The following is a 25,073-nucleotide window of genomic DNA, read 5'->3' on the forward strand; positions in this document are numbered from 1 at the left end:
TCTGCATGAAATCCAAGGCCCTCTACGGCTCTAATACATGATCCCATTATTTTTAATAACTGATAATAGTATCACAGCTGTTCACTTAATAATTGAAGCAGTTCTTGTTTTTGGGGGTTTGGTTATATTTACCACTTTGGTTCTTCTTCATAATGTAAAGTCTTATTGACTGCTTTTAGAAAAGCTTAGGATCCTAGTTCCTCTTAAGGACACACATGTGAAGGGACAACAGAACTGATAAAGGTATTTTTTTTATCTTAAATATAGGTTCAGTGGTTTAAAGATGGTGCTGAAATTAAAAAGGGCAAAAAATATGACATCATATCTAAGGGAGCAGTCCGCATTCTTGTCGTCAACAAATGTCTAGTGGCTGATGAAGCAGAATATTCCTGTGAAGTAAGGACAGCGCGAACTTCCGGCATGCTGACAGTCCTGGGTAAGAATGAAGTCTTTCTTTGCAGGAGTATATGTGTTGGGAAAAAAAAAAAATTCCAGTTTAATTCAGTGTTTTTTGTTTTTAATTCTTCTTGCAGAAGAAGAAGCTGTCTTTACAAAAAATCTTACCAACATTGAAGTTAGTGAAACAGACACTGTAAAACTGGTTTGTGAAGTCTCCAAGCCCGGAGCAGAAGTAATTTGGTACAAAGGGGATGAAGAGATCATTGAAACAGGAAGATATGAAACACTTACTGTTGGACGAAAGAGAATCCTGACCATTCAGAATGCTCACCTGGAAGACACTGGCAACTACAACTGCCGACTCCCAAGTTCTCGAACCGATGGCAAAGTCAAAGTTCATGGTATGAAAATTACAGTGAATACTATTGTATTTTAAGAAAATCATACCTGTTACATGTAAGGTACAAATGCTTAATTTTTCAATATCTTGCAACTTTTTCTTTCCAGAACTTGCTGCTGAATTTATCTCAAAGCCTCAAAACGTTGAAATACTTGAAGGAGAAAAGGCTGAATTTGTCTGCTCTCTATCAAAGGAAAGCTTTGCAGTCCAGTGGAAGAGAGATGATAAGACACTTGAATCTGGAGATAAATATGACATAATTGCTGATGGCAAAAAGAGGATCCTAGTTGTGAAAGATGCCACATTACAAGATATGGGCACTTATGTAGTCATGGCTGGGGCTGCCAGAGCAGCAGCTCACCTGACAGTAATTGGTAAGTTTGTTTGTGCTTCTTGGATTTACTTATATTTGCATCTACCACATTAGTACTTCTTCATACTACAAAATCTTGTTGATTGCTTTCAGAAAAACTCAGGATCATAGTTCCTCTGAAGAACACCCGTGTGAAGGAACAACAAGAAGCTGTCTTTAACTGTGAGGTCAATACCGAAGGTGCCAAAGCCAAATGGTTCAGAAATGAAGAAGCCATATTTGATAGTTCAAAATACATTATTCTCCAAAAAGACCTGGTCTACACCCTCAGAATTAGAGGTGCACAATTAGATGATCAAGCCAACTATAATGTGTCTCTGACCAATCACAGAGGTGAAAATGTTAAGAGTGCAGCCAATCTAATTGTAGAAGGTAAGTCACTTATTTGACATTAGAGATTTAAAAAATCAATTTCTATGATGAAAACAAATAAAATCAACACTCTTCTTCTCCTTTGCAACAGAGGAAGACCTTAGGATCACTGAGCCTCTTAAAGATATTGAAACAATGGAGAAGAAATCTGTCACATTCTGGTGCAAGGTGAACCGTCTCAATGTAACACTGAACTGGACCAAAAACGGCGAAGAGGTGGCTTTTGACAACCGTGTTTTATACAGAATTGATAAATATAAGCACTCTCTAATCATTAAAGACTGTGGCTTCCCAGATGAAGGTGAATACATTGTCACTGCTGGACAAGATAAATCTGTTGCTGAACTTCTCATCATAGAAGCCCCTACAGAATTTGTGGAACACTTGGAAGACCAGACAGTCACTGAGTTTGACGATGCTGTCTTCTCCTGCCAGCTCTCCAGAGAGAAAGCAAATGTAAAATGGTACAGAAACGGGAGAGAAATCAAAGAAGGCAAAAAGTACGTGAGAGCTTCTCAGTCTCTATTTCTGTAGCTATATATACAAGTTTGCCAATTTAGTGGTCATTATGCAAGCTAACCAATAATTCAATCTCTTCTTTTAGATACAAATTTGAAAAAGATGGCAGAATACATAGACTCATTATAAAAGACTGCAGGCTGGATGATGAATGTGAATATGCTTGTGGAGTAGAAGACAGGAGGTCTCGAGCTAGACTCTTTGTGGAAGGTACATATTAAGTGAAAGGACGATTTTTAATTCTAGTACCTTTTTAAATGTTGTTAATCCCAATACAAACATGTTTGTATTTATTTCACATTTTCTTTTCAGAAATCCCTGTTGAGATCATCAGGCCTCCCCAAGACATCCTTGAAGCCCCTGGTACTGATGTTGTCTTTTTAGCTGAGCTCAACAAAGACAAGGTGGAAGTCCAGTGGCTAAAAAACAACATGATTATTGTCCAGGGTGATAAACACCAGATGATGAGTGAAGGAAAGATACACAGGCTACAGGTCTGTGACATTAAGCCCCGTGACCAGGGTGAATACAGATTTATTGCCAAAGACAAAGAAGCCAGAGCTAAGCTTGAACTGGCAGGTAAGTCCCTTTCTTTTATTTTCAAACATCCTTACAATACCACAGATACTGGGTAGGTTTCAGATTTCACAGTTAATTAATGAGAAAATGTTTGTGAAAGCTTTTTATTCCGATTAAGCCTTGTCCACATGTTAACTATTCTAATTCCTCTTACCACCAAGTGTCCTGAGTAAGAGGAAATTGATAGCATTGTTCTTTACATGCGATAATCTTGCACAGCTCCTGGCACATGGCAGCTGTTCGTTAACTCCTAGAATTAACCTATTGCCCTGAGAGTCTTCCCAGCAAACCCAGACCTAGAGACAGGCCCATTCCTTTCTACTTTCCAAATCCCTGTGGGGCCTCTTAGGTCTGTTCTCATCCTGACCCAAGCTTCCAAGACATCCTTAGAGGTTGGCACTTTGAAAGAGCCATTAATGTACCTCTTGTGCATAAGAACAAGTTTATCTGGTTTATCTTGAACTAAGTATGAGGTGCCTATTTTATATAAAAAACAAAAAACCAAAAACATGTTCTGTGCACTATATTCAGGCCTCTGTTATTATTATTGGCAAAGAATGGAGATTTTGTGGTTTCATATCATACTTAGTCCTCTATTCTTCAGAGTCTGATAATTTGCAAAATAAGCCGTGAGAACTCTGAGTCAGCTAGTGTTCTCTCCTGTAAAGTTACTGTGACATGTAACCAGTATTTGCTAACAAATGCATAGTAAAGAAGCTATGGCATAGCTGGACTACAATAAATAACTCAAAAGCATTCACATATTATTTTTCTCACTAGCTGCACCTAAAATCAAGACAGCTGACCAAAACCTGGTGGTTGATGTTGGCCAGCCTCTGACCATGGTGGTGCCCTATGATGCCTACCCCAAGGCAGAAGCTGAGTGGTTTAAAGAAAATGAACCTCTATCTTCAAAAACTGTTGATACTACAGCTGAACAGACTTCTTTCAGAATTTCAGAAGCCAAGAAAGGAGACAAAGGAAGGTATAAAATTGTGCTTCAGAACAAACATGGAAAAGCAGAAGCATTCATCAATTTACAAGTTATAGGTAAGCCCTTGAGTCACTTGGACTTTATTGGCAAAGCACAACTAAAAGCGTGATAACACACTAAAAAAAAAAAAAATGTATATGTGAATTCCAGATGTTCCTGGGCCAGTACGTAACTTAGAAGTGACAGAAACATTTGATGGTGAAGTGAGCCTCGCTTGGGAAGAACCATTAACTGATGGTGGAAGCAAAATCATAGGTTATGTTGTTGAAAGACGTGACATCAAGAGAAAGACCTGGGTTCTGGCCACTGACCGTGCAGATAGTTGTGAGTTTACTGTCACTAGACTACAAAAAGGAGGAGTTGAGTACCTATTCCGTGTGAGCGCAAGAAACAGAGTCGGCACTGGTGAACCAGTAGAAACTGACAGTCCTGTAGAAGCAAGGAGTAAATATGGTAAGAAGTTTTTAAGTAAATTGTAAACTAGCTTATCTTTGCTTTTATCCCTGAGATAACCTAAAGCCCCTGTTTTCTGGACATCCAGATGTTCCAGGCCCTCCTTTGAATGTAACGATCACTGATGTGAACAGATTTGGTGTCTCATTGACATGGGAACCACCAGAGTATGATGGAGGTGCTGAGATCACAAACTACGTCATTGAATTAAGGGACAAGACTTCTATCAGATGGGAAACTGCCATGACAGTAAGAGCTGAAGAACTGTCTGCAACTGTCACTGATGTGGTGGAAGGACAGGAGTACAGTTTCCGGGTTAGGGCCCAAAACCGAATTGGAGTTGGAAAACCAAGTGCAGCCACACCCTTCATCAAAGTTGCTGATCCGATTGGTGAGTCCATCAAAAAAAGGGAAATAAGTAATCCATTTAATCAAGAAATTAAGCTTATCGATTAAAATAAATCAAATTAAACAGAAGTTAATGAAAAGAACATCAGAAAAATTTGAACAAAATTGTAGAAATCCAGACTGGGCCTGCTTGTATCCAGTGAATATGGGGATGATAGAAATGATTACAGCATTATCTTAATAAGCTGTCACTGAATTAAATGGTATGCTCCAACTCTTTCTTCCAATCCAGAGAGACCAAGTCCTCCTGTGAACCTAAACTCCTCAGATCAGACTCAGTCATCAGTTCAGCTCACATGGGAACCTCCTCTGAAAGATGGAGGAGGCCCAATATTGGGCTATATAATAGAACGATGTGAAGAAGGAAAAGATAATTGGATTCGTTGCAATAAGAAACTTGTCCCCGAACTGACTTACAAGGTAGGGCATGTGTATCTAAAATAAATAGTCGGTAAATGATCATTGACTTAAACGTATATGTATTTTACAAATATTGATTCATAATTTTAGGTTACTGGATTACAAAAAGGAAATAAATATTTATATCGAGTATCTGCAGAAAATGAAGCTGGTGTTTCAGATCCATCTGAAATTCTTGGTCCTCTAACTGCTGATGATGCATTTGGTAAATGGATATTTTATTTTTAGATTTGGGAATAGCACATAGCTACTTTGGGGTACCAGGGATTTAAATACAGTACTGGAAACTCATTAAGTTTTCTTTTTGGTAGTTGAACCAACAATGGATTTAAGTGCATTTAAAGATGGCCTGGAAGTTATTGTGCCAAATCCTATCAAGATCCTGGTTCCAAGTACAGGCTATCCAAGGCCAACTGCTACCTGGTCTTTTGGAGATAAAGTACTAGAAGCAGGAGACCGTGTGAAAATGAAAACCCTATCTGCCTATGCTGAGCTTATCATTTCTCCAAGTGAACGTCCAGACAAGGGCATTTACATGCTGAAGTTAGAAAATCGTGTGAAAGCAATTTCTGGGGAGATTGATGTCAGTGTAATTGGTAAGGAACGAAACTTTTGTGATCTAAGGTGATTTGACAGTATTAACAAATATTGGTTCAAGCTATTAATGACTTCTGACTGCATTTTTTTTTTTCCAGCTCGCCCAAGTGCACCCAAAGAACTGAAATTCGGTGAGATAACCCAGGACTCAGTACATTTGACTTGGGAACCACCAGATGATGATGGAGGAAGTCCATTAACCGGATATGTTGTTGAAAAGCGAGAAGTCAGCCGGAAAACATGGACTAAAGTGAGTTTTGAGCAGCAACTACAGAAAAGAGAGTGGGGGAAATCCCGAAATGTCGAGATGCCTTGCAAAGTTTTTATGTTTTTACCTTTACCTTGCTGAAAAAGTACCTAAAACTTTTTAAAATGTATTGATGCTAATGCTTCCTGAGGTAGTTCAACCAAGATTTGGTGTAATTGCCTCATTTTGTGAGGCTTACCAGATTTTCAACTAGGTTTATTAAAAAATAAAACAAAACTTACCTACTCAGTTGGTACCTGATAAGTACCCAATATGCCCTTTTAAGCTATAAGCCATTCTAAGGACACTAAGTACTTAACTCCCTGGTGGTCATACTTCTTCTCACGCCACTAAATTACCTTAGTTGGCCTAATCTGCCATTTTCTCTCCTCAGTTTATACCATTACTGTTTTTTACCTTAATTTATCATATTTCTAATAACCAAGCTGGTAGAAAGAATCAACACCTTATTTGCCGACTTTTTAATGTGTACAAACTATGAAGCAGTTCCACCTTACATTAGGCGTCAAATATTATTATGTCTTACTTCGCAATTTTTTCCTTAATATGAAATCAACGTAAGAATAATCCTTAGCATTCAAAACAACTTCCATTTGTAACTCTGCTCATGGTAAAAATATTTTGACTTAGGCAGAGTTTTTGAAAAACAGTTTATTAACTGTATTGCTTTGTCCCAGGTTATAGACTCTGTGAGCAACCTAGAATTCACAGTTGCTGATCTTGTTCAAGGAAAAGAATATTTATTTAAAGTCTGTGCTCGTAACAAGTGTGGCCCTGGAGAACCCGCATATGTTGATGAACCTGTAAATATGTCAGCTCCTGCAAGTGAGTACATTCTTGATATTTTCTTACGTAGCCTCTTGTTACCTGTTTTTGCTTTTATTTTTATTTATGTATGTATTTATTTATTTGGCCATGCCACACAGCTTGTGGGATCTTAGCTCCCTGACCAGGGATCGAACCCATGTACCCTGCACTGGAAGCACAGAGTCCTAACCACTGGACCACCAGGGAATTCCCACCTGTTTTTGCTTTTAGACCTGGAGTTGAAGTTATGGGGGAAAGACACAGGTTGGCAGTATGGAGATTTCATAGATGGCCTATCTAAGACTGACTCTCTCTTTAAAATGCTATAGCGGTACCTGACCCACCAGAGAATATTAAGTGGAGAGATCGAACAGCCAAGAGCATCTTCCTAACATGGGATCCACCTAAACATGATGGTGGTTCACGCATCAAAGGATATATAGTTGAAAAATGTCCACGTGGTTCTGATCGATGGGTCGCTTGTGGAGACCCAGTTGCAGAAACAAAGTAAGTTTTTAAATTATTTGGCACAAAAGTAAATATTTACTCTTACTAAAATGGGCTTTCTTTTGGAAAATCTAAATGTTAAGTTTAGAACTTCCTTGGTGTGCCTGATTTTTTTTTTTTTTTTTGCGGTACGCGGGCCTCTCACTGTTGTGGCCTCTCCCGTTGCGGAGCACAGGCTCTGGACGCGCAGGCTCAGTGGCCATGGCTCACGGGCCCAGCCGCTACGCGGCATGTGGGATCTTCCCGGACCGGGGCACAAACCCGTGTCCCCTGCATTGGCAGGCGGACTCTCAACCACTGCACCACCAGGGAAGCCCCTGCCTGTCTGATTTTTAAAAGTGCTGCTGAACTTACCCTTTAATCAAGGTTTTCATTAGTTAAAATGTTGAAGCAATCCAAAATTAATTTAAAGGATAGTATTATACCAGGGGTATGAATTTTGGAAATATTATGAATACTACACAATGGAACAGATTAAATGCATTAAGTAAAATATCCTATTTTGTTTTCTGACAGAATGGAAGTAACAGGTCTTGAAGAAGGCCAGTGGTATGCCTATCGCGTGAAGGCCTTGAACAGGCTAGGAGCTAGCAAGCCAAGCAAACCCACAGAAGAAATCCAGGCTGTGGACACACAGGGTACTTACTTTTGGTTTTTGCTTTATCAGTCAGACTTTTGACTTTAATTCTGCCCAAATTTGGTAACATCGTAAATAATCTTTTCCAATTCAGAGGCTCCAGAAATTTTCCTCGACGTGAAGCTCCTTGCGGGTCTCACTGTAAAAGCAGGAATTAAGATTGAACTTCCTGCCACTGTAACTGGCAAACCTGAACCTAAAGTAACCTGGACAAAGGCTGATATGCTTCTGAAGCAGGACAAAAGAATCACCATTGAAAACGTTCCTAAAAAATCCACAGTGACGATCGTGGATAGTAAGAGAAGTGACAGTGGCACATACATTATCGAGGCCATGAACGTCTGTGGTCGGGCCACCGCTGTGGTAGAAGTGAACGTCTTAGGTAAGGGAGGCTCTCGTTTTAAAAATGGGCAAACTCGTTCCAGCTACTTTTGAAAATAAAACATATTAAACAAATGCTTTTCTCTGAGTGTGTACTGTCATCCACAGATAAACCTGGACCCCCAGCTGCTTTAGACATCATGGAAGTGACCAACGAGTCATGTCTTCTCACATGGAACCCACCACGCGACGATGGCGGATCTAAAATCACAAACTATGTCGTGGAGAGAAGAGCGACCGACAGTGATATGTGGTACAAGCTCTCGTCAACTGTCAAGGATACAAAGTTCAAGGCAACCAAATTAACACCCAATAAAGAATACATCTTCAGAGTTGCTGCAGAAAACATGTACGGTGTCGGTGAGCCAGTTCAGGCCACTCCAATAACTGCCAAATATCAGTTTGGTAAGTTTCTCATTAATCAGGTGGCTAAAAAAATAAAAAAAAAGATACTTGTGTCAAAGTTGGATTTAGGTGTCATATTTATATACAGGACATATAACACATATGATTATCCTGTCTACAGATCCACCTGGACCTCCAACTCGCCTAGAACCTTCTGATATCACTAAGGATGCAGTGACCCTCACATGGTGTGAGCCAGATGATGATGGTGGCAGCCCCATCACGGGTTACTGGGTTGAAAGATTAGATCCTGATACTGATAAATGGGTTCGATGCAATAAGATGCCAATAAAGGATACAACATACAGGTATGCCCAAACTCTCCATTAAGATGTCAAAAAAGCAGTGTATATAAATTTTCATTCTTTAGCATTCCTTTTGATTATACCTGATTATATATTACTATAAAATTTTAAATTATTTTTACTTATCTTTTCTATTACCACATAATTTCAAAAATGATATAAATTCCATTGGAGGGCACATTTCTTAATTTCTTACCATAAAATATAAACTGTCTGGAAGTTCCAAAGTGTTTGGTCCTCTAGTATATTATGGTAATGATTATTATTATAGATATTATAATGAGACTGGTACATGTGACCAAATCTAAAGTGTGTGACAGTTAAAAGGCAATTTTTAATTTATATTGAAATACTTCAGTTAAATATCCAAACCAGTTTTTCACAATTTAAATAAATTAGCTTCTTCTATGTGAAATAAACAGAGGTTTCTCCTTCTTATCGTGGTATTCAACTCACACTTTGTTCCTAATTCAGAGTGAAAGGTCTTACCAATAAGAAAAAATACAGATTCCGTGTGTTGGCTGAAAATCTTGCTGGACCTGGAAAAGCAAGCAGATCAACTGAGCCAATCTTAATAAAGGATCCCATAGGTATTATTCATATATTTTCTGTGATTATTTTGAAGCTTATATTAATTCCTTTTGGCAAACCTCAATAATGGTTTCATTTCATTGGCTTGCAGATCCTCCATGGCCCCCTGGAAAACCAACCGTGAAAGACGTAGGCAAAACATCATTAATGCTGAATTGGACAAAGCCAGAACACGACGGAGGGGCAAAGATCGATTCTTACGTCATTGAAATGCTAAAGACTGGAACAGAGGACTGGGTCCGAGTGGCCGAAGGGGTTCCCACCACCGAGCATTTGTTCCCAGGGCTCATGGAAGGGCAAGAATACTCATTCCGAGTTAGAGCTGTGAACAAGGCGGGCGAAAGTGAACCCAGCGAACCCAGTGACTCTGTGCTTTGCCGGGAGAAACTTTGTAAGTCACTCTTAATTATTTCATCCCTGCTATCTAATCTCTTAGTGACTACTAGAAAATTTAGTGAAGACTGAATATTGGACAATAAGAAATTGAATTTTTTTTTTCCTTCAGATCCTCCATCACCACCTCGCTGGCTTGAAGTTATCAATATTACAAAAAACACAGCAGACCTAAAGTGGACAGTTCCTGAGAAAGATGGAGGGTCGCCCATCACCAACTACATTGTGGAAAAGAGAGATGTGAGGCGGAAAGGCTGGCAAACAGTGGACACAACTGTCAAGGACACCAAGTGCACAGTGACCCCACTGACCGAGGGTTCTTTATACGTGTTCCGAGTTGCTGCAGAAAATGCCATAGGACAGAGTGACTATTGTGAAGTCGAGGACTCTGTCCTGGCCAAAGACACCTTTAGTATGCTCTCTAACTTCATCTTTGTGACACCATTTGTAGTGGATTGTCACTTTTCTCCCTGGTTTTTCTAACCACTGAATATTTTGCTTTCAGCCACCCCTGGACCACCCTACGCTCTGACAGTGGTTGATGTGACGAAAGGACATGTTGACCTGAAGTGGGAACCACCTAAAAATGATGGTGGAAGACCAATACAGAGGTAGAATTTTAATTAACCCATAAAGAAAAATTTACATTCAGCTGAAAATTCTTTATTCATGCTCACGAAATGCTTTGTTATTTCAACAGATATGTCATTGAGAAGAAAGAAAAGTTAGGTACCCGTTGGGTGAAAGCTGCAAAGACCTCAGGACCTGACTGTAACTTTAAAGTAACTGATGTCATTGAAGGAACAGAGGTCCAGTTTCAGGTTCGGGCAGAGAATGAAGCTGGAGTTGGACACCCAAGCGAACCTACAGAAATCCTGAAAATTGAAGATCCAACAAGTAAGTAGTGTTGATTATACGAAGGATATTGTCTAGAGCTTGATGATGAGACTGTGGATGTGAATGTTTCACTCTCTTTTCAGGTCCTCCTTCACCTCCCCTTGATCTGCATGTGACTGATGCTGGGAGAAAGCATATTGCCATTGCTTGGAAGCCTCCAGAGAAAAATGGTGGAAGTCCTATTATAGGATACCATGTTGAAATGTGTCCAGTAGGCACTGAGAAATGGATGCGAGTTAATTCTCGCCCAATAAAAGACTTGAAATTCAAGGTTGAAGAAGGTGTTGTGCCCGACAAGGAGTATGTTCTGAGAGTGAGAGCCGTCAATGCTGTTGGTGTCAGTGACCCATCTGAAATCTCCGAAAACGTGGTTGCCAAAGACCCAGACTGTAAGAACAGTTTCTTTTTATAATTAATAAAGTAGGCTTTACTCATGCACTGCATTTTGACACACCCTTTTTTTCCCCTTTTGGATTATCTCTTACAGGCAAGCCAACAATTGATCTGGAGACTCATGACATTGTCGTCATTGAAGGTGAAAAATTAAGCATTCCTGTTCCCTTCAGAGCTGTCCCAGTTCCAACCGTTAGCTGGCATAAAGATGGCAAAGAAGTTAAAGCAAGTGATAGATTAACAATGAAGAAGGATCACATCTCTGCACACCTTGAAGTTCCCAAGAGTGTCCATGCAGATGCTGGAGTTTACACCATTACCCTGGAGAATAAGCTCGGCTCAGCAACTGCCTCAATCAATGTCAAAGTCATAGGTAATCATTCTTTTGATGAAACACCGGACATTCTTCACCTGTTGGGAAAATTGGTTAACTCTGCAATGTTAGTATAAGTGGCTTCATGAGCTGGCCATTTGTAAATTAAGTGTCCTTTCAGATTATTTCTTCCCATATGAGAAGCAAAGCAATTCTGAAGAGATGAAATTGCTATTTAAACTCTGATTACACTAATTTACTTCTGTTGTAATTATTTGCATGTGAAGTACTAATTTAAATAAAAGATATGGCACACCCAAAGAATGTTTAAATAACCAATATTCATTTATTAATTGTATTTGCATGTTTTCATAGTGTTCTCAACCAGGAGTGGTAACATTTTCTGCCCCCTTCCCCCCCCACACATGGATGGTGTTTCGAAATTTGGGGGGCCATTTTTGCTTGGAACAAAGACTAAGGGGGAAGTTACTGACATTTAGTAATTGGGAGCCAAGGATGCAAAATGGCCTGCAATGTCCTACTCAGAGTGTGCTCTTAATATGCTGACTTTTCAGGTTACAATAATAATTGTCAATTTGATTTCTAATAGGACTACCTGGACCATGCAAAGATCTTAAAGCAAGTGATGTGACCAAGAGTTCTTGTAAATTAACCTGGGAACCTCCAGAATATGATGGTGGAAGCCCAATTCTTCATTACGTCCTAGAACGCAGAGAAGCTGGGAGGAGGACGTATATACCAGTCATGTCTGGTGAGAACAAACTGTCTTGGACTGTCAAAGATCTCATACCAAATGGTGAATACTTCTTCCGTGTTAAAGCTGTCAACAAGATTGGTGGAGGCGAATATATTGAACTGAAAAATCCAGTCATTGCTCAAGATCCAAAGCGTAAGTTTGAGCATGAATGTAATAGAGCTAAGAGTTAATATGCATTTTTTTTAAGAAGATGGGTTTCCCTATATTAACAGGTTTTTTCTTGTTCTTCAGAGCCCCCTGATCCACCTGTAGACGTTGAGGTACATAATCCTACTGCTGAGGCAATGACTATTACATGGAAGCCACCTTTGTATGATGGAGGGAGCAAGATAATGGGTTACATCATAGAGAAGATTGCTAAGGGTGAAGAGAGATGGAAGAGATGCAACGAACACCTGGTACCAGTCCTGACCTATACAGCAAAAGGCCTTGAAGAGGGAAAGGAATACCAATTCCGTGTGCGAGCAGAAAATGCTGCTGGTATTGGCGAACCTTCTCGGGCCACTCCTCCAACCAAAGCAGTAGATCCTATTGGTAAGCTGTGTTTAATGGGTTTGCCATTTTCCCATCGTAAAAGAAATGAGAATAAGGTTTTGTCAGATATTTTAATCAGAATTGAAAACAATTACTGTTTTTAATCATTGCAGATGCCCCGAAAGTCATTATGAGAACAAGCCTAGAAGTGAGACGAGGTGATGAAATAGCACTCGATGCAATTATTTCTGGGTCACCTTACCCAACTATTACGTGGCTAAAGGATGAAAATGTTATCACACCAGAGGAAATTAGGAAGCGGGTAGCACCCTTGGTTAGAAGGAAGAAGGGTGAAGAAGTTCAAGAAGAAGAACCATTTGTCCTGCCTCTGACACAGCGTTTGAGTATTGACAGTAGTAAAAAAGGAGAATCTCAGCTACGTGTCCGAGATTCTCTCCGACCTGATCATGGCCTGTTTATGATCAAAGCTGAAAATGACCATGGTATTGCAAAAGCTCCTTGTACCGTCAGTGTGCTAGGTAAGTAGGTAAAACTACACTTTCCAATGGAAGAAAGTTAATATAAGAGTTTTGCGGGCAGTTAATAGAAGTGGGAAATAGCTTCAGCAAGGTATCCTCGGTCCCAATTTTTTCTCCTGGCTATGTAAAAGAAATCAACTGACCTCGTTATTCATTAGCTAATGTGACACAAAGATAGACAGATGTAGAAAAAACAGAGGTTTATGTCACAGAAGCACACTGTGTTTAGAAGCTTAGAAGCACACTAAACATTTACATTTTCCAGTGCGACACAAAATTTTAACCACTTCTGTCTTTCAAAATATCAGATATACCAGGACCACCAATCAACTTTGTATTTGAAGATATTAGAAAGACCTCAGTCATCTGTAAATGGGAACCACCCCTTGATGATGGTGGCAGTGAAATTTTAAACTATACTTTGGAAAAGAAAGACAAGGCAAAACCTGACTCAGAATGGATTGTCATCACTTCAACACTTAGACATTGCAAATATTCAGTGACAAAGCTGATTGAAGGAAAAGAGTACCTCTTCCGTGTCAGAGCTGAAAATAGGTTTGGGCCTGGACCACCATGTGTCTCAAAGCCACTTACAGCTAAAGATCCATTTGGTAAGGGTCTTTAGCATTTAAACTTTGCCTTTTTATATGTTGGTATATACATTATCACAGCTTGTAAACTTGAATTTTCATGTCATGCTAGGGAATTAATTCAAATATGCCTTTTTAATTTTAATCAGAACCACCTGATGCACCCGATAAGCCCATTGTGGAAGATGTCACCAGTAACAGTATGCTAGTGAAATGGAATGAACCAAAAGATAATGGAAGCCCCATCTTGGGTTACTGGCTTGAAAAACGTGAGGTGAATAGCACACACTGGTCTCGTGTCAACCGAAACCTTCTGAATTCTTTGAAGACCAATGTAGAAGGCCTATTAGAGGGACTCACCTATGTCTTCAGAGTATGTGCCGAAAACGCAGCTGGACCTGGAAAGTTCAGTCCCCCCTCAGATCCCAAAACAGCACGTGATCCAATCTGTAAGTAATTCCTTAAGAAGAAAGTGGGGTATAGCATGGTCACTATAATTAACAGTACTGTTTTATATGCTTGAAAGTTGTTGAGAGTGTAGATCTTAAGTGTTATCAAAAAGTGGTAATTATGTGAGGGAGTGGTGGTGTTAACTAACATTATTGTGGCAATCATTTTGCAATATATACATGTATCAAATCGTCACATTGTACACCTTAAACTTACATGCGTTATATGTCAATAATATCTCAGTCAAGCTGGAAAAAAATCAAACTAAATACTAGCAATGACTATAGACAAATGTTGAGGTTGCAATGTAAGATTTTAAACATCTGTATTTATAACTTAAAAGCTTCACAAAGCAATAATTACCCATATTACATGCAACACACTGTGGGGAAAAAAGGGGGTCACGTAAGCTACTGCACATTTTAAAACCATCAGTGAGTTTTTTTTTTAAATAAATTTATTTATTTATTTATTGGCTGCATTGGGTCTTCGGTGCTGAGTGCAGGCTTTCTCTAGTTGCGGCGAGCGGGGGCTACTCTTTGTTGCGGTGAGTGGGCTTCTCATTGCAGTGGCTCCTCTTGTTGTGGAGCACAGGCTCTAGGCACACGGGCTTCAGCAGTTATGGCACGTGGGCTCAGTAGTTAGTTGTGGCTCATGGGCTCTAGAGCACAGGCTCAGTAGTTGTGGCACACAGGCTTAGTTGCTCTGTGGCATGTGGGATCCTCCCAGACCAGGGCTCGAACCCGTGTTCCCTGCATTGGCAGGCAGATTCTTAACCACTGTGCCGCCAGGGAAGTACCCATCATCAGTGAGTTTTAATTTCTGTGTCTGCATTCATTCTAGCTCCACCTGGGCCACCTGTCCCAAGAGTCAATGACACAAGTTCCACAACTATTGAACTAGCATGGGAACCCCCAGCTTTCAATGGTGGTGGGGAAATTGTTGGCTACTTTGTTGATAAGCAGCTGGTTGGCACAAATGAATGGTCCCGCTGCACAGAGAAGATGATCAAGGCCCGTGAGTACACTGTCAAAGAAATCCGAGAGGGTGCCGATTACAAACTTCGAGTGAGCGCTGTCAACGCTGCAGGTGAAGGACCGCCTGGAGAAACAGAACCCGTTACTGTGGCTGAACCACAAGGTACTTTACTTAAAAGTTACATAAATAAGATGATGGATATTTTCCCAGTATGAGATTTTTTTTTTCCATCTTTCTTGGGCTAATGTATGACTGTTCTCTTTCAACAGAGCCTCCAAATGTGGAACTAGATGTTTCTGTCAGGGCTGGGATACAGATCGTGGCTGGGAAGACTCTCAGAATTCCAGCTGTGGTAACTGGTCGTCCAGTGCCAACAAAAGTGTGGACCATAGAAGAAGGAGAGCTGGATAAAGACCGTGTTGAAATAGAGAACGTTGGAACCAAATCTGAACTAATTATCAAGAATGCATTAAGAAAAGATCATGGCAGATATGTGATTACAGCTACCAATAGCTGTGGTTCTAAATTTGCAGCAGCCCGGGTAGAAGTTTTTGGTAAGGAATATTACATGGATTTCCACAGGATTTTTCCTAAGTGATACTATCTTATTGCATTGATTTTTTTGTTGCCGTTTTATTTTTCAGATGTCCCTGGTCCAGTTCTTGATTTGAAACCCGTTGTAACAAACAGAAAAATGTGTCTGCTTAACTGGTCTGATCCAGCAGATGATGGAGGAAGTGATATCACGGGCTTTATTATTGAAAGAAAGGATGCTAAGATGCATACTTGGAGACAACCAATAGAGACTGAGAGGTCTAAATGTGACATCACAGGTCTCCTTGAGGGACAAGAATATATGTACCGTGTGATTGCCAAGAACAAGTTTGGCTGTGGCCCTCCTGTTGAAATAGGACCAATTCTTGCAGTTGACCCACTAGGTAAAAAAGAAGGTTTTCACTGTGTATATAAAGTAAATACTGACTGCTTCTAGTTATGTCACTTATGTATAGAGCTTTATGGCTTCAAACTCCCAACAGTCTCAAGATCTATAGCTGGAATAATGAGAAAGTAATGAGAAAGGTAAACTAAATAACTACCAGCAACTTTATACCATGTTTACAATAATTTCAATGTAATTTTTGCACAAAACTGGGCATGGTTTTGTGTGCTGAAAAACCTGAATCACTGGAGCTTAGCATAACCTAAAAATAGTTTAGAAATATTACATCTTAGTAAGAAAATACACTGGAGTAATTAATTTAATAGTCCAGTAGTCAAAGAGAGTTCACTGTTTTTGAAAGATTACAGGACAGAAAACTGCCTTAGCGTAAATGCTTTAGTCTTTCTTTAGCCCCTCAAGTGGTCCCCAGACTGGAAGGATGAGGGGGCACCAAAACCAGAAAGAGCCACCAAAGAATGGAAACCCAAAGGAGATCTCCTCGACCCGTATAAACAAATAGGAAGCCCTAATATTACACACACTTGATAATGCATGCTGACATCCCATCCTAGAAAGCCAAGTCTTTGAGGATGCCTCGTTCCCCAAGAGACAGAGGAGTTATTCCTCCACCACCACCACCCCAAAACAGGAACAAAATTACCTCCTCACTGTAACAGCTCATCTCAAAATGTCTACTACAGCTCAGGTTGTGCCAGAAAGAACAGAACAGAGTTGGACTTCTACCACTAAGCTCTGCTTCTGGTTGCGATAACAGTCAAGAGTGGATTGGGTCTAGTTTCACCATGCAAAGCTTATTCTTTCTATCTTGTCCTTCAGGACACAAAACTACAGCAGCATTACATAAATTCTCTTTCCACCCCCTGTTAAACCCACACTTGAGGCAACATGGTCCAAAGTGTGTTCAGTAGACATATCCATTTTCTGTTAATAAGAAAGGAACACTTGCTCTCAGCTGGTCACTCAAAGCAAAACTTCACAGACAGCCCTCCTAGGTCATTAAAATTAGAAGCTTTCCCACTGACAGAGGTAAAATATCTAAAATGCTAAATATAAAAAAGCATACATGCACCTCAATTTTTAATCAATAATCTTGACTATAGAGTTTACTAAGAGAAATTCTGACTATATGAATGCCTATAATTCTGTTGACTGAGATATTCTGAGGATTTTAAAGACAGATGCAACAATATGCCAAACAGAAACCTATTTTTCACATAATTAATCCGAATTGAAATGTGATTTCTTACATGAATACTTATTTCATTCTTGTCATTTCAACCTGCCTCTGGTTAAAGGTCCTCCAACGTCTCCCGAGAGGCTGACATATACGGAAAGGACCAAGTCCACTATCAACCTTGACTGGAAAGAGCCCCGCAGTAATGGTGGCTGCCCCATCCAAGGCTATATCATTGAAAAACGGCGTCATGACAAACCTGACTTTGAAAGAGTTAACAAGCGACTCTGCCCAACCACATCTCTTCTGGTTGAAGATCTTGATGAACACCAAATGTATGAGTTCCGTGTCAAGGCCGTCAACGAAATTGGTGAAAGCGAACCATCCCTGCCTCTTAATGTGGTCATACAAGATGATGAAGGTGTTGAATCTGAACATAATAATCATTTTAATGCACTTTATCTCATAGGTTGAGCAAACATCCTTATGACTTTGCTATTTTTTTTCCCCTTTCCCTTCTCTTTGCAGTGCCTCCAACTATTAAGTTGCGCCTGTCTGTTCGAGGAGACACCATCAAAGTTAAGGCGGGAGAGCCTGTTAACATCCCTGCAGATGTGACAGGCCTTCCAATGCCTAAAATTGAGTGGTCCAAGAATGAAACTGTGATTGAAAAACCCACCGATGCACTTAAGATAACCAAGGAAGAAGTATCCCGAAGTGAGGCAAAGACTGAGCTTAGCATTCCCAAAGCAACCCGGGAGGACAAAGGCACTTACACGGTGACTGCTTCTAATCGCCTTGGCTCAGTGTTCCGAAATGTCCATGTTGAAGTATACGGTAAGTGACACGCTTTCTTATAAAAAAAAGAAATCCAGTGTCTGTTTAAGAATTTGCTTCTCAGTCTCCTCCTTTGGTTCCTTTTCAGATCGTCCGTCCCCACCAAGAAATCTTGCTGTTGTTGACATTAAAGCTGAATCTTGCCACTTAACGTGGGATGCCCCTCTAGACAATGGTGGGGGTGAAATCACCCATTATGTCATTGACAAACGCGATGCAAGCAGGAAGAAAGCTGAATGGGAAGAAGTCACCAACACTGCTGTAGAGAGGAGATATGGGGTAAACTCTTCTAAGTATTTTCTTATGCACACTTAAAGGACATAACTCTGAATTAACATCATTCTAGCATGACCTTGGAATTTAATGATTAAACTCAAAACCACACACAAAAAGCTTAAGTATAGTTTTTAGCATCTTGCACATAAAGCCACTTAGTAAATACTTTGATATACAGATCCTCTTTTACTTGAGAGAGCCACTATTAGGTGCAATAAATTTACACATTCTCATTTTAAAAGACTTTCTCCATGTTTGAGTGCAGAAACTCAGATAACTGAGTTTATAGAAGTATTTCTTTTTACAGTCTTCCCTACCAAAATAACTGGAATTTTAAAACAAGTGAAAATCAATGTAAGTATATTGTTTTTAAGAAATTATTGTTCATCTGATTTCTAGATCTGGAAACTTATCCCCAATGGTCAGTATGAGTTCCGAGTTAGGGCAGTGAATAAATATGGAACCAGCGATGAATGCAAATCAGATAAAGTGGTCATTCAAGATCCTTATCGCACTCCTGGACCTCCGGGAAAGCCAGTAGTTTTGGAGCGCACCAAAGGGTCGATGCTAGTGAGCTGGACTCCTCCTCTGGACAACGGTGGCTCTCCAATTACTGGCTACTGGCTGGAGAAGAGAGAAGAGGGAGGTGCCTACTGGTCACGTGTTAGCCGAGCACCGATAACCAAAGTGGGATTGAAAGGCGTGGAATTTAATGTTCCCCGTTTGATTGAAGGCGTTAAATACCAGTTCAGAGCGATGGCAATAAATGCTGCAGGAGTTGGCTCTCCCAGTGAACCATCAGACCTAGCTGTTGCAGGAGATCCCATATGTAAGTATGCTTCCATTTCTGGAATTTATCAAGGGCAAAGCCACTAAATGGATAGCTCTGCTCTTAAAGTTCTTGTATATTTCTATGCCAAATTATTTCACTTATTAAAATAAAAAGTTTCATACTTATATAGACTATCAGAAGTATATATGTATGTGTGTATACATATACACACTATGCACACATATCTAATATGTACATATACATGTATATGCATACACATACATACAAAAACTCATACAGTGTTTAAACACTTAGATTAAATCTAGTATTGTATGAGGAATCACAATAATAAAGACCCTGGACTATAAGCTCCTCTCTGCTCCCATACCTTAAATAAACCTCTCTCTCATTAATTAGCTACTGTGGAAATTATCTCCCTCACTAAACAGTCAGACCCTCCAGTAGGAGTTCAACAAAAGCAAAAGGTTGTTAAATTTTCAATAGTATATATTGAATAAAGATATAAGATCTTCAAGCACAGTCTGTGAGGTCAAATAAAAGAAAAAAACAATTCTGAAAGATCTATGAGCAGATCGGTTCAAAAATTAAAATACCATGACCTTAATGATTAATTTCATTTGCTATATAAATGGATTTTCTGTGGGAAAAAAAATTCAGCTGTTTGTTCAAAAGACTTAAAATAATCTAAGTTCTATACAGAGCATATATAAAAAATGAATTAGTCATTCATCCTGCAAGCTGGTAGTAAACATATGCTATGTGCAAAGAGCTGTCCTAGGCACTGGAGAGGAAAGAGCTATGGTTAAAAAGATGAATGGAGTAAAAGAATTTCCGTAATCGTAAAGCACTGTCAGAAATGTGATGGGTTGTCACCCGATTAGGGACAGGGTCAACGGCTACAGTAAAGGGCTTAAGATTAGTTTGTGTTCAAAGGTTTACCAGCTAATGATGAAATCATTTTTTAATCTTAATTTTATGGTAGGTTAAATTAAAATAAGCTTTTAGTAGAGAATATTGCAGAATCTCTTCAAAGGGACCTCAAAAGTAAAATAGCTTTTCACCAATTGTGTGTAAATAGAATATTTCTCTATCTAGAGCTAGTCAGTAATCTTTCTACTCCCAGTTAGTTGTTTGCTTTCTTTGTTTCAGCATTAATGCTAAATGAAGATAGATTTTCTTATATTTCTCTTCTCTAGAAGGTAATTTATTCCTTTGGCATTCCTATTTTAATATTTTAATAGATTAAAAATAAGATATGGTCAGGTATAGTAAAACATTCTTATAGTATATAAATCTATCATCCCACCAGCTTCAAAATCTGACTTTTTTTAATTTATTTTTTTATTAGATCCACCTGGGCCACCTTCTCGCCCAGAGGTCAAAGATAAAACAAAGTCAAGCATCTCACTAGCGTGGAAACCTCCAGCCAAAGATGGTGGCAGTCCGATCAAAGGATACATTGTAGAAATGCAAGAAGAAGGTACTACTGACTGGAAAAGCGTAAACGAACCAGACAAACTTCTAACTACCTGTGAATGTGTGGTGCCGAATTTGAAAGAGCTCAGGAAGTACAGATTCCGAGTGAAAGCTGTCAATGAAGCTGGTGAATCTGAACCAAGTGATACAACTGGAGAGATCCCTGCCACTGATATTCAAGGTACTAGTCCTTAATCCATTTATGTATTCATCTTTTGATCTTATTATGAAACTGATTCATTTGTTGAAGACATCTCAATTACGTTTTTGAAAAAGCTGTGCTAAATCCTGTTATATTATCCATGGTATTACAGAGGTACCAGAAATTTTCATTGACATTGGAGCACAAGACTGTCTGATTTGTCAAGCTGGCACACAGATTAGGATTCCTGCTGTCATCAAGGGACGCCCAACACCAAAATCATCTTGGGAATTTGATGGAAAGGCAAAGAAGGCAATGAAGGTAAGAAAATTATAATTCTCTGCATCTCCCATTGACTCACTCTAAGGAATATTTACACTATAACTGACTATCTTCTTTTCTAATAGGATGGGGTTCATGACATACCTGAAGATGCACAGGTAAAAAACAAAAAACTGAAATGATTCAGAATCGGACTGACTTCAATACTACTATGATTTCATTCAGTGTATGACTGCTATTTTCTTTGTACAGCTGGAGACTGCTGAAAACTCATCCGTAATTATTATTCCGGAATGTAAACGATCTCATTCAGGCAAATACAGCATCACAGCCAAGAACAAAGCAGGACAAAAGACTGCAAATTGCAGAGTTAAAGTCATGGGTAAGAAAGACTTTAAAAGTTATTATGGAATAAGAACAAATTATTTTAAACAGGGCACCACTGTTTATATTGGGATTTGCATCCAACAGATGTACCAGGGCCACCCAAAGATCTGAAAGTCAGTGACATCACAAGGGGTAGTTGCAGGCTTACATGGAAGATGCCGGATGATGATGGAGGGGACAGGATCAAAGGCTATGTTATCGAGAAGAGGACTATTGATGGAAAAGCTTGGACTAAAGTCAATCCAAACTGTGGAAGCACTTCATTTGTAGTTCCTGACCTCATCTCTGAACAGCAATACTTCTTCCGCGTGCGGGCACAAAACCGTTTTGGTATTGGTGCTCCCGTGGAAACCATTCAGAGGACCACTGCCAGAGATCCAATATGTAAGTTTTTAAGTCTAAGATTAAAGTAGCTTCCTAAACTTGAAATGTATTGTTATAAATAATGATTAATACTTTCTTTAACTATTTTTAAAGATCCTCCTGATCCCCCTATTAAACTCAAGATTGGCCTCATAACAAAGAACACAGTACATCTGTCATGGAAACCCCCAAAGAATGATGGGGGCTCCCCGGTCACCCACTATATTGTTGAGTGTCTTGCGTGGGATCCTACTGGGACAAAGAAAGAAGCATGGAAACAGTGCAATAAGCGCGATGTGGAAGAACTGGAGTTTACGGTGGAAGACCTGGTAGAGGGTGGGGAATATGAATTCAGAGTCAAAGCTGTCAATGCCGCAGGAGTCAGCAAACCTTCAGCCACTGTTGGCCCCGTGACTGTCAAAGACCAGACATGTAAGTACCAATGGGTTATCTATCAGAGAATGTCCTCTTCGTGAATGCCTTCCTAGATACTCAAGAACAGTCCAAAATAAAGAGATGTCTCTGTAGGTCAGAAGCTACCACGGGTTCAGTCTGGACGTGGGCCCATTACCCAATCACTCATGCCCTCAACTTGCACAGAATTATCATATTTCCATATATATTACCTTTCCCTTACTGAAAGGAGATACTGTTTGGAATTTCCTTACTCGAATTTTTCTCCATGGCAGGCTGTTTTACTTACCAGAAATTAAAACAGTTCCTCTGCATGCTCCTCAAAAAGGGCAGAAAGTAACCAATTATTTGCTTAGCAACTGCTGAGACCCATTTATCTTCACAATTGAGTTTCTTTTTCTTAAGTAGAAACTTATATACCATCACAGCCATGAATAATCTGGGAACAGCATCAAAGGAAATGAGACTGAATGTCCTTGGCAAAGGTTACGTGGTTTTATTAAAACTACATGATTTTCTCTATTTGAGAAAAAGATATATCTACTTTAAGAGATAAAATATCCACACAAATATGGTAATAATTCTTCCTCTCGTTATTGTTACCATCATTACTGCTGTGTATTTGTTAGTTCTCTCTTCTAAATATAGGAAAGCTGTAGTCACTACTCCCTGTGCATATTCTTACACTAAATTCATGAAAAATGGAAAATTGCTTTGCCTCTATTAGCAGTTAGTTATATTTCTTAAAAGGGGAATTCATCTCAGAACGAACAAAGTAGGTCCCCTCATTAACTCTGCATAAATATTAGGGAATATCATGAAAGAACTCCCAAGTCTAAGATACTATAGTTTCACTTCTCTCTGCCCTTTTTCAGTATCTACAATCATAATGATGCCAGGTAAGAGAGAGACAGTAGGTGATACATAGCCACATGTAGATCAATAAAGGATGAGGACCACATATGCCTGTTCCCTAAACTGGTGTAAATTAGCTGAAGACAGATCTGTTCTTTATGTCAGGTAGGGCTATAAAGCCTGCTTATAGTAGATCAAATAACTTTATCATCACTGTGAATTCTACTTTCGATGCTTTAGTGTTTTTTTTATGTTCCTAATGACAACGTTTTTTTTTTTAAATAATCTAGGCCCACCTTCAATTGAGCTAAAAGAATTCATGGAGGTTGAAGAAGGAACTGATGTTAGCATCGTGGCCAAAATTAAAGGTGTGCCATTCCCGACACTAACCTGGTTTAAAGCTCCTCCAAGGAAGCCTGATAACAAAGAACCTGTTGTCTACGACACCCATGTCAACAAACTGGTGGTGGATGATACCTGCACTCTAGTGATTCCACAGTCTCGCAGGAGTGACACTGGCTTATATACCATCACAGCTGCGAATAATCTGGGAACAGCATCAAAGGAAATGAGGCTGAATGTCCTTGGTAAAGATTACATTGTTTTATTAAAACTACATAGTTTTCTGTCCATAAATGTAATATCTGTCTTTAAGATCATTGTCCTAATAAAGTTTTCTTTTTTTAAACCATTTTAGGTCGCCCTGGCCCTCCAGTGGGACCAATAAAGTTCGAATCTATTTCAGCAGATCAAATGACACTATCTTGGCTTCCACCTAAAGATGATGGTGGGTCTAAGATTACAAACTACGTAATTGAGAAAAGAGAAGCTAACAGGAAGACATGGGTGCATGTCTCCAGCGAACCTAAAGAGTGCACATACACAATTCCAAAATTGCTAGAAGACCATGAATATGTATTCCGAATCATGGCCCAGAATAAATATGGCATTGGGGAACCTCTTGACAGTGAACCAGAAACAGCAAGAAACCTCTTCTGTAAGTAGGACATGTTTCACATTCAAAATCATTCTTATTTGTGTTTTTCAAAATTTCTTATAAATCACTGTGATTTTTGTCACAGCTGTCCCTGGAGCACCAGATAAACCAACAGTTAGCAGTGTGACTCGAAACTACATGACTGTCAACTGGGAAGAGCCAGAATACGATGGAGGCTCTCCTGTTACAGGATACTGGCTAGAAATGAAAGACACCACTTCAAAGAGATGGAAGAGAGTTAACCGAGATCCTATCAAAGTCATGACTTTGGGTGTTTCTTATAAAGTGACTGGTCTTATTGAAGGTTCTGATTATCAATTCCGGGTATACGCAATCAATGCTGCTGGTGTGGGTCCAGCAAGTCTGCCATCAGACCCAGTGACTGCTAGAGATCCCACTGGTAAGCCTTAAAACCATTCTTTCCCCCCCCCCGCCAAAGAGTGCCATGGAAAAGTCAAGAATACTAACGCATACTGGTTCTTTCCAGCCCCTCCTGGACCTCCATTTCCCAAAGTCACAGACTGGACTAAATCATCTGCGGATTTGGAGTGGTCTCCCCCACTAAAAGATGGTGGATCCAAAATAACGGGATACATCGTTGAATATAAAGAAGAAGGAAAAGAAGAATGGGAAAAGGTAGCTAACACTTGGCATTATGGAAATGTACTATGAATAAACTGAACACTTAGTAGTTATTCTCAATCCCATTAACTCCTATCTGTATTTTTTTATTAAGAAATCAGAAAAATAACATATAATTTAACTGATAATCCAAACATCTCTTAGGTCAAAAAACCTAATCAAAAGTTAAGTCATGTTATTGTTAACTTATCTTTTGGCTATAAAGCCTGAAAAGATGGAATAAGTGATGCATATATGTGGAACCTACAAAAATG

General features: G+C 39.5%; 1 protein-coding gene across 5 annotated transcripts in view; it reads left to right on the plus strand.

Annotated features, from left to right (window-relative positions):
* Positions 1-25,073, plus strand: part of TTN (titin) — a 281,676-nt gene that overhangs the window by 184,867 nt on the left and 71,736 nt on the right. For all 5 annotated transcript variants that reach the window (XM_082658166.1, XM_082658171.1, XM_082658170.1 and 2 more), the window contains 49 exons: positions 268-436; positions 534-800; positions 907-1,173; positions 1,266-1,544; positions 1,636-2,044; positions 2,149-2,273; positions 2,376-2,642; positions 3,423-3,692; positions 3,787-4,089; positions 4,178-4,480; positions 4,730-4,917; positions 5,008-5,122; positions 5,229-5,513; positions 5,613-5,764; positions 6,460-6,607; positions 6,919-7,096; positions 7,613-7,734; positions 7,828-8,115; positions 8,223-8,519; positions 8,641-8,827; positions 9,299-9,414; positions 9,507-9,806; positions 9,921-10,220; positions 10,314-10,419; positions 10,509-10,705; positions 10,789-11,094; positions 11,193-11,471; positions 12,022-12,321; positions 12,421-12,723; positions 12,837-13,202; positions 13,511-13,813; positions 13,942-14,241; positions 15,086-15,382; positions 15,490-15,774; positions 15,865-16,158; positions 17,477-17,776; positions 17,884-18,192; positions 18,281-18,471; positions 18,868-19,297; positions 20,610-20,918; positions 21,052-21,200; positions 21,287-21,319; positions 21,414-21,543; positions 21,633-21,932; positions 22,026-22,343; positions 23,471-23,767; positions 23,878-24,177; positions 24,263-24,577; positions 24,665-24,813. In XM_082658166.1, coding sequence (XP_082514292.1) covers positions 268-436; positions 534-800; positions 907-1,173; positions 1,266-1,544; positions 1,636-2,044; positions 2,149-2,273; positions 2,376-2,642; positions 3,423-3,692; positions 3,787-4,089; positions 4,178-4,480; positions 4,730-4,917; positions 5,008-5,122; positions 5,229-5,513; positions 5,613-5,764; positions 6,460-6,607; positions 6,919-7,096; positions 7,613-7,734; positions 7,828-8,115; positions 8,223-8,519; positions 8,641-8,827; positions 9,299-9,414; positions 9,507-9,806; positions 9,921-10,220; positions 10,314-10,419; positions 10,509-10,705; positions 10,789-11,094; positions 11,193-11,471; positions 12,022-12,321; positions 12,421-12,723; positions 12,837-13,202; positions 13,511-13,813; positions 13,942-14,241; positions 15,086-15,382; positions 15,490-15,774; positions 15,865-16,158; positions 17,477-17,776; positions 17,884-18,192; positions 18,281-18,471; positions 18,868-19,297; positions 20,610-20,918; positions 21,052-21,200; positions 21,287-21,319; positions 21,414-21,543; positions 21,633-21,932; positions 22,026-22,343; positions 23,471-23,767; positions 23,878-24,177; positions 24,263-24,577; positions 24,665-24,813 — 12,201 coding nt within the window. The remainder of the gene's footprint in view (positions 1-267; positions 437-533; positions 801-906; positions 1,174-1,265; positions 1,545-1,635; positions 2,045-2,148; positions 2,274-2,375; positions 2,643-3,422; positions 3,693-3,786; positions 4,090-4,177; positions 4,481-4,729; positions 4,918-5,007; positions 5,123-5,228; positions 5,514-5,612; positions 5,765-6,459; positions 6,608-6,918; positions 7,097-7,612; positions 7,735-7,827; positions 8,116-8,222; positions 8,520-8,640; positions 8,828-9,298; positions 9,415-9,506; positions 9,807-9,920; positions 10,221-10,313; positions 10,420-10,508; positions 10,706-10,788; positions 11,095-11,192; positions 11,472-12,021; positions 12,322-12,420; positions 12,724-12,836; positions 13,203-13,510; positions 13,814-13,941; positions 14,242-15,085; positions 15,383-15,489; positions 15,775-15,864; positions 16,159-17,476; positions 17,777-17,883; positions 18,193-18,280; positions 18,472-18,867; positions 19,298-20,609; positions 20,919-21,051; positions 21,201-21,286; positions 21,320-21,413; positions 21,544-21,632; positions 21,933-22,025; positions 22,344-23,470; positions 23,768-23,877; positions 24,178-24,262; positions 24,578-24,664; positions 24,814-25,073) is intronic.

Source organism: Grampus griseus, assembly GCF_964374135.1.
Source record: "Grampus griseus genome assembly, chromosome: 7".
Lineage (NCBI taxonomy): Eukaryota > Metazoa > Chordata > Mammalia > Artiodactyla > Delphinidae > Grampus > Grampus griseus.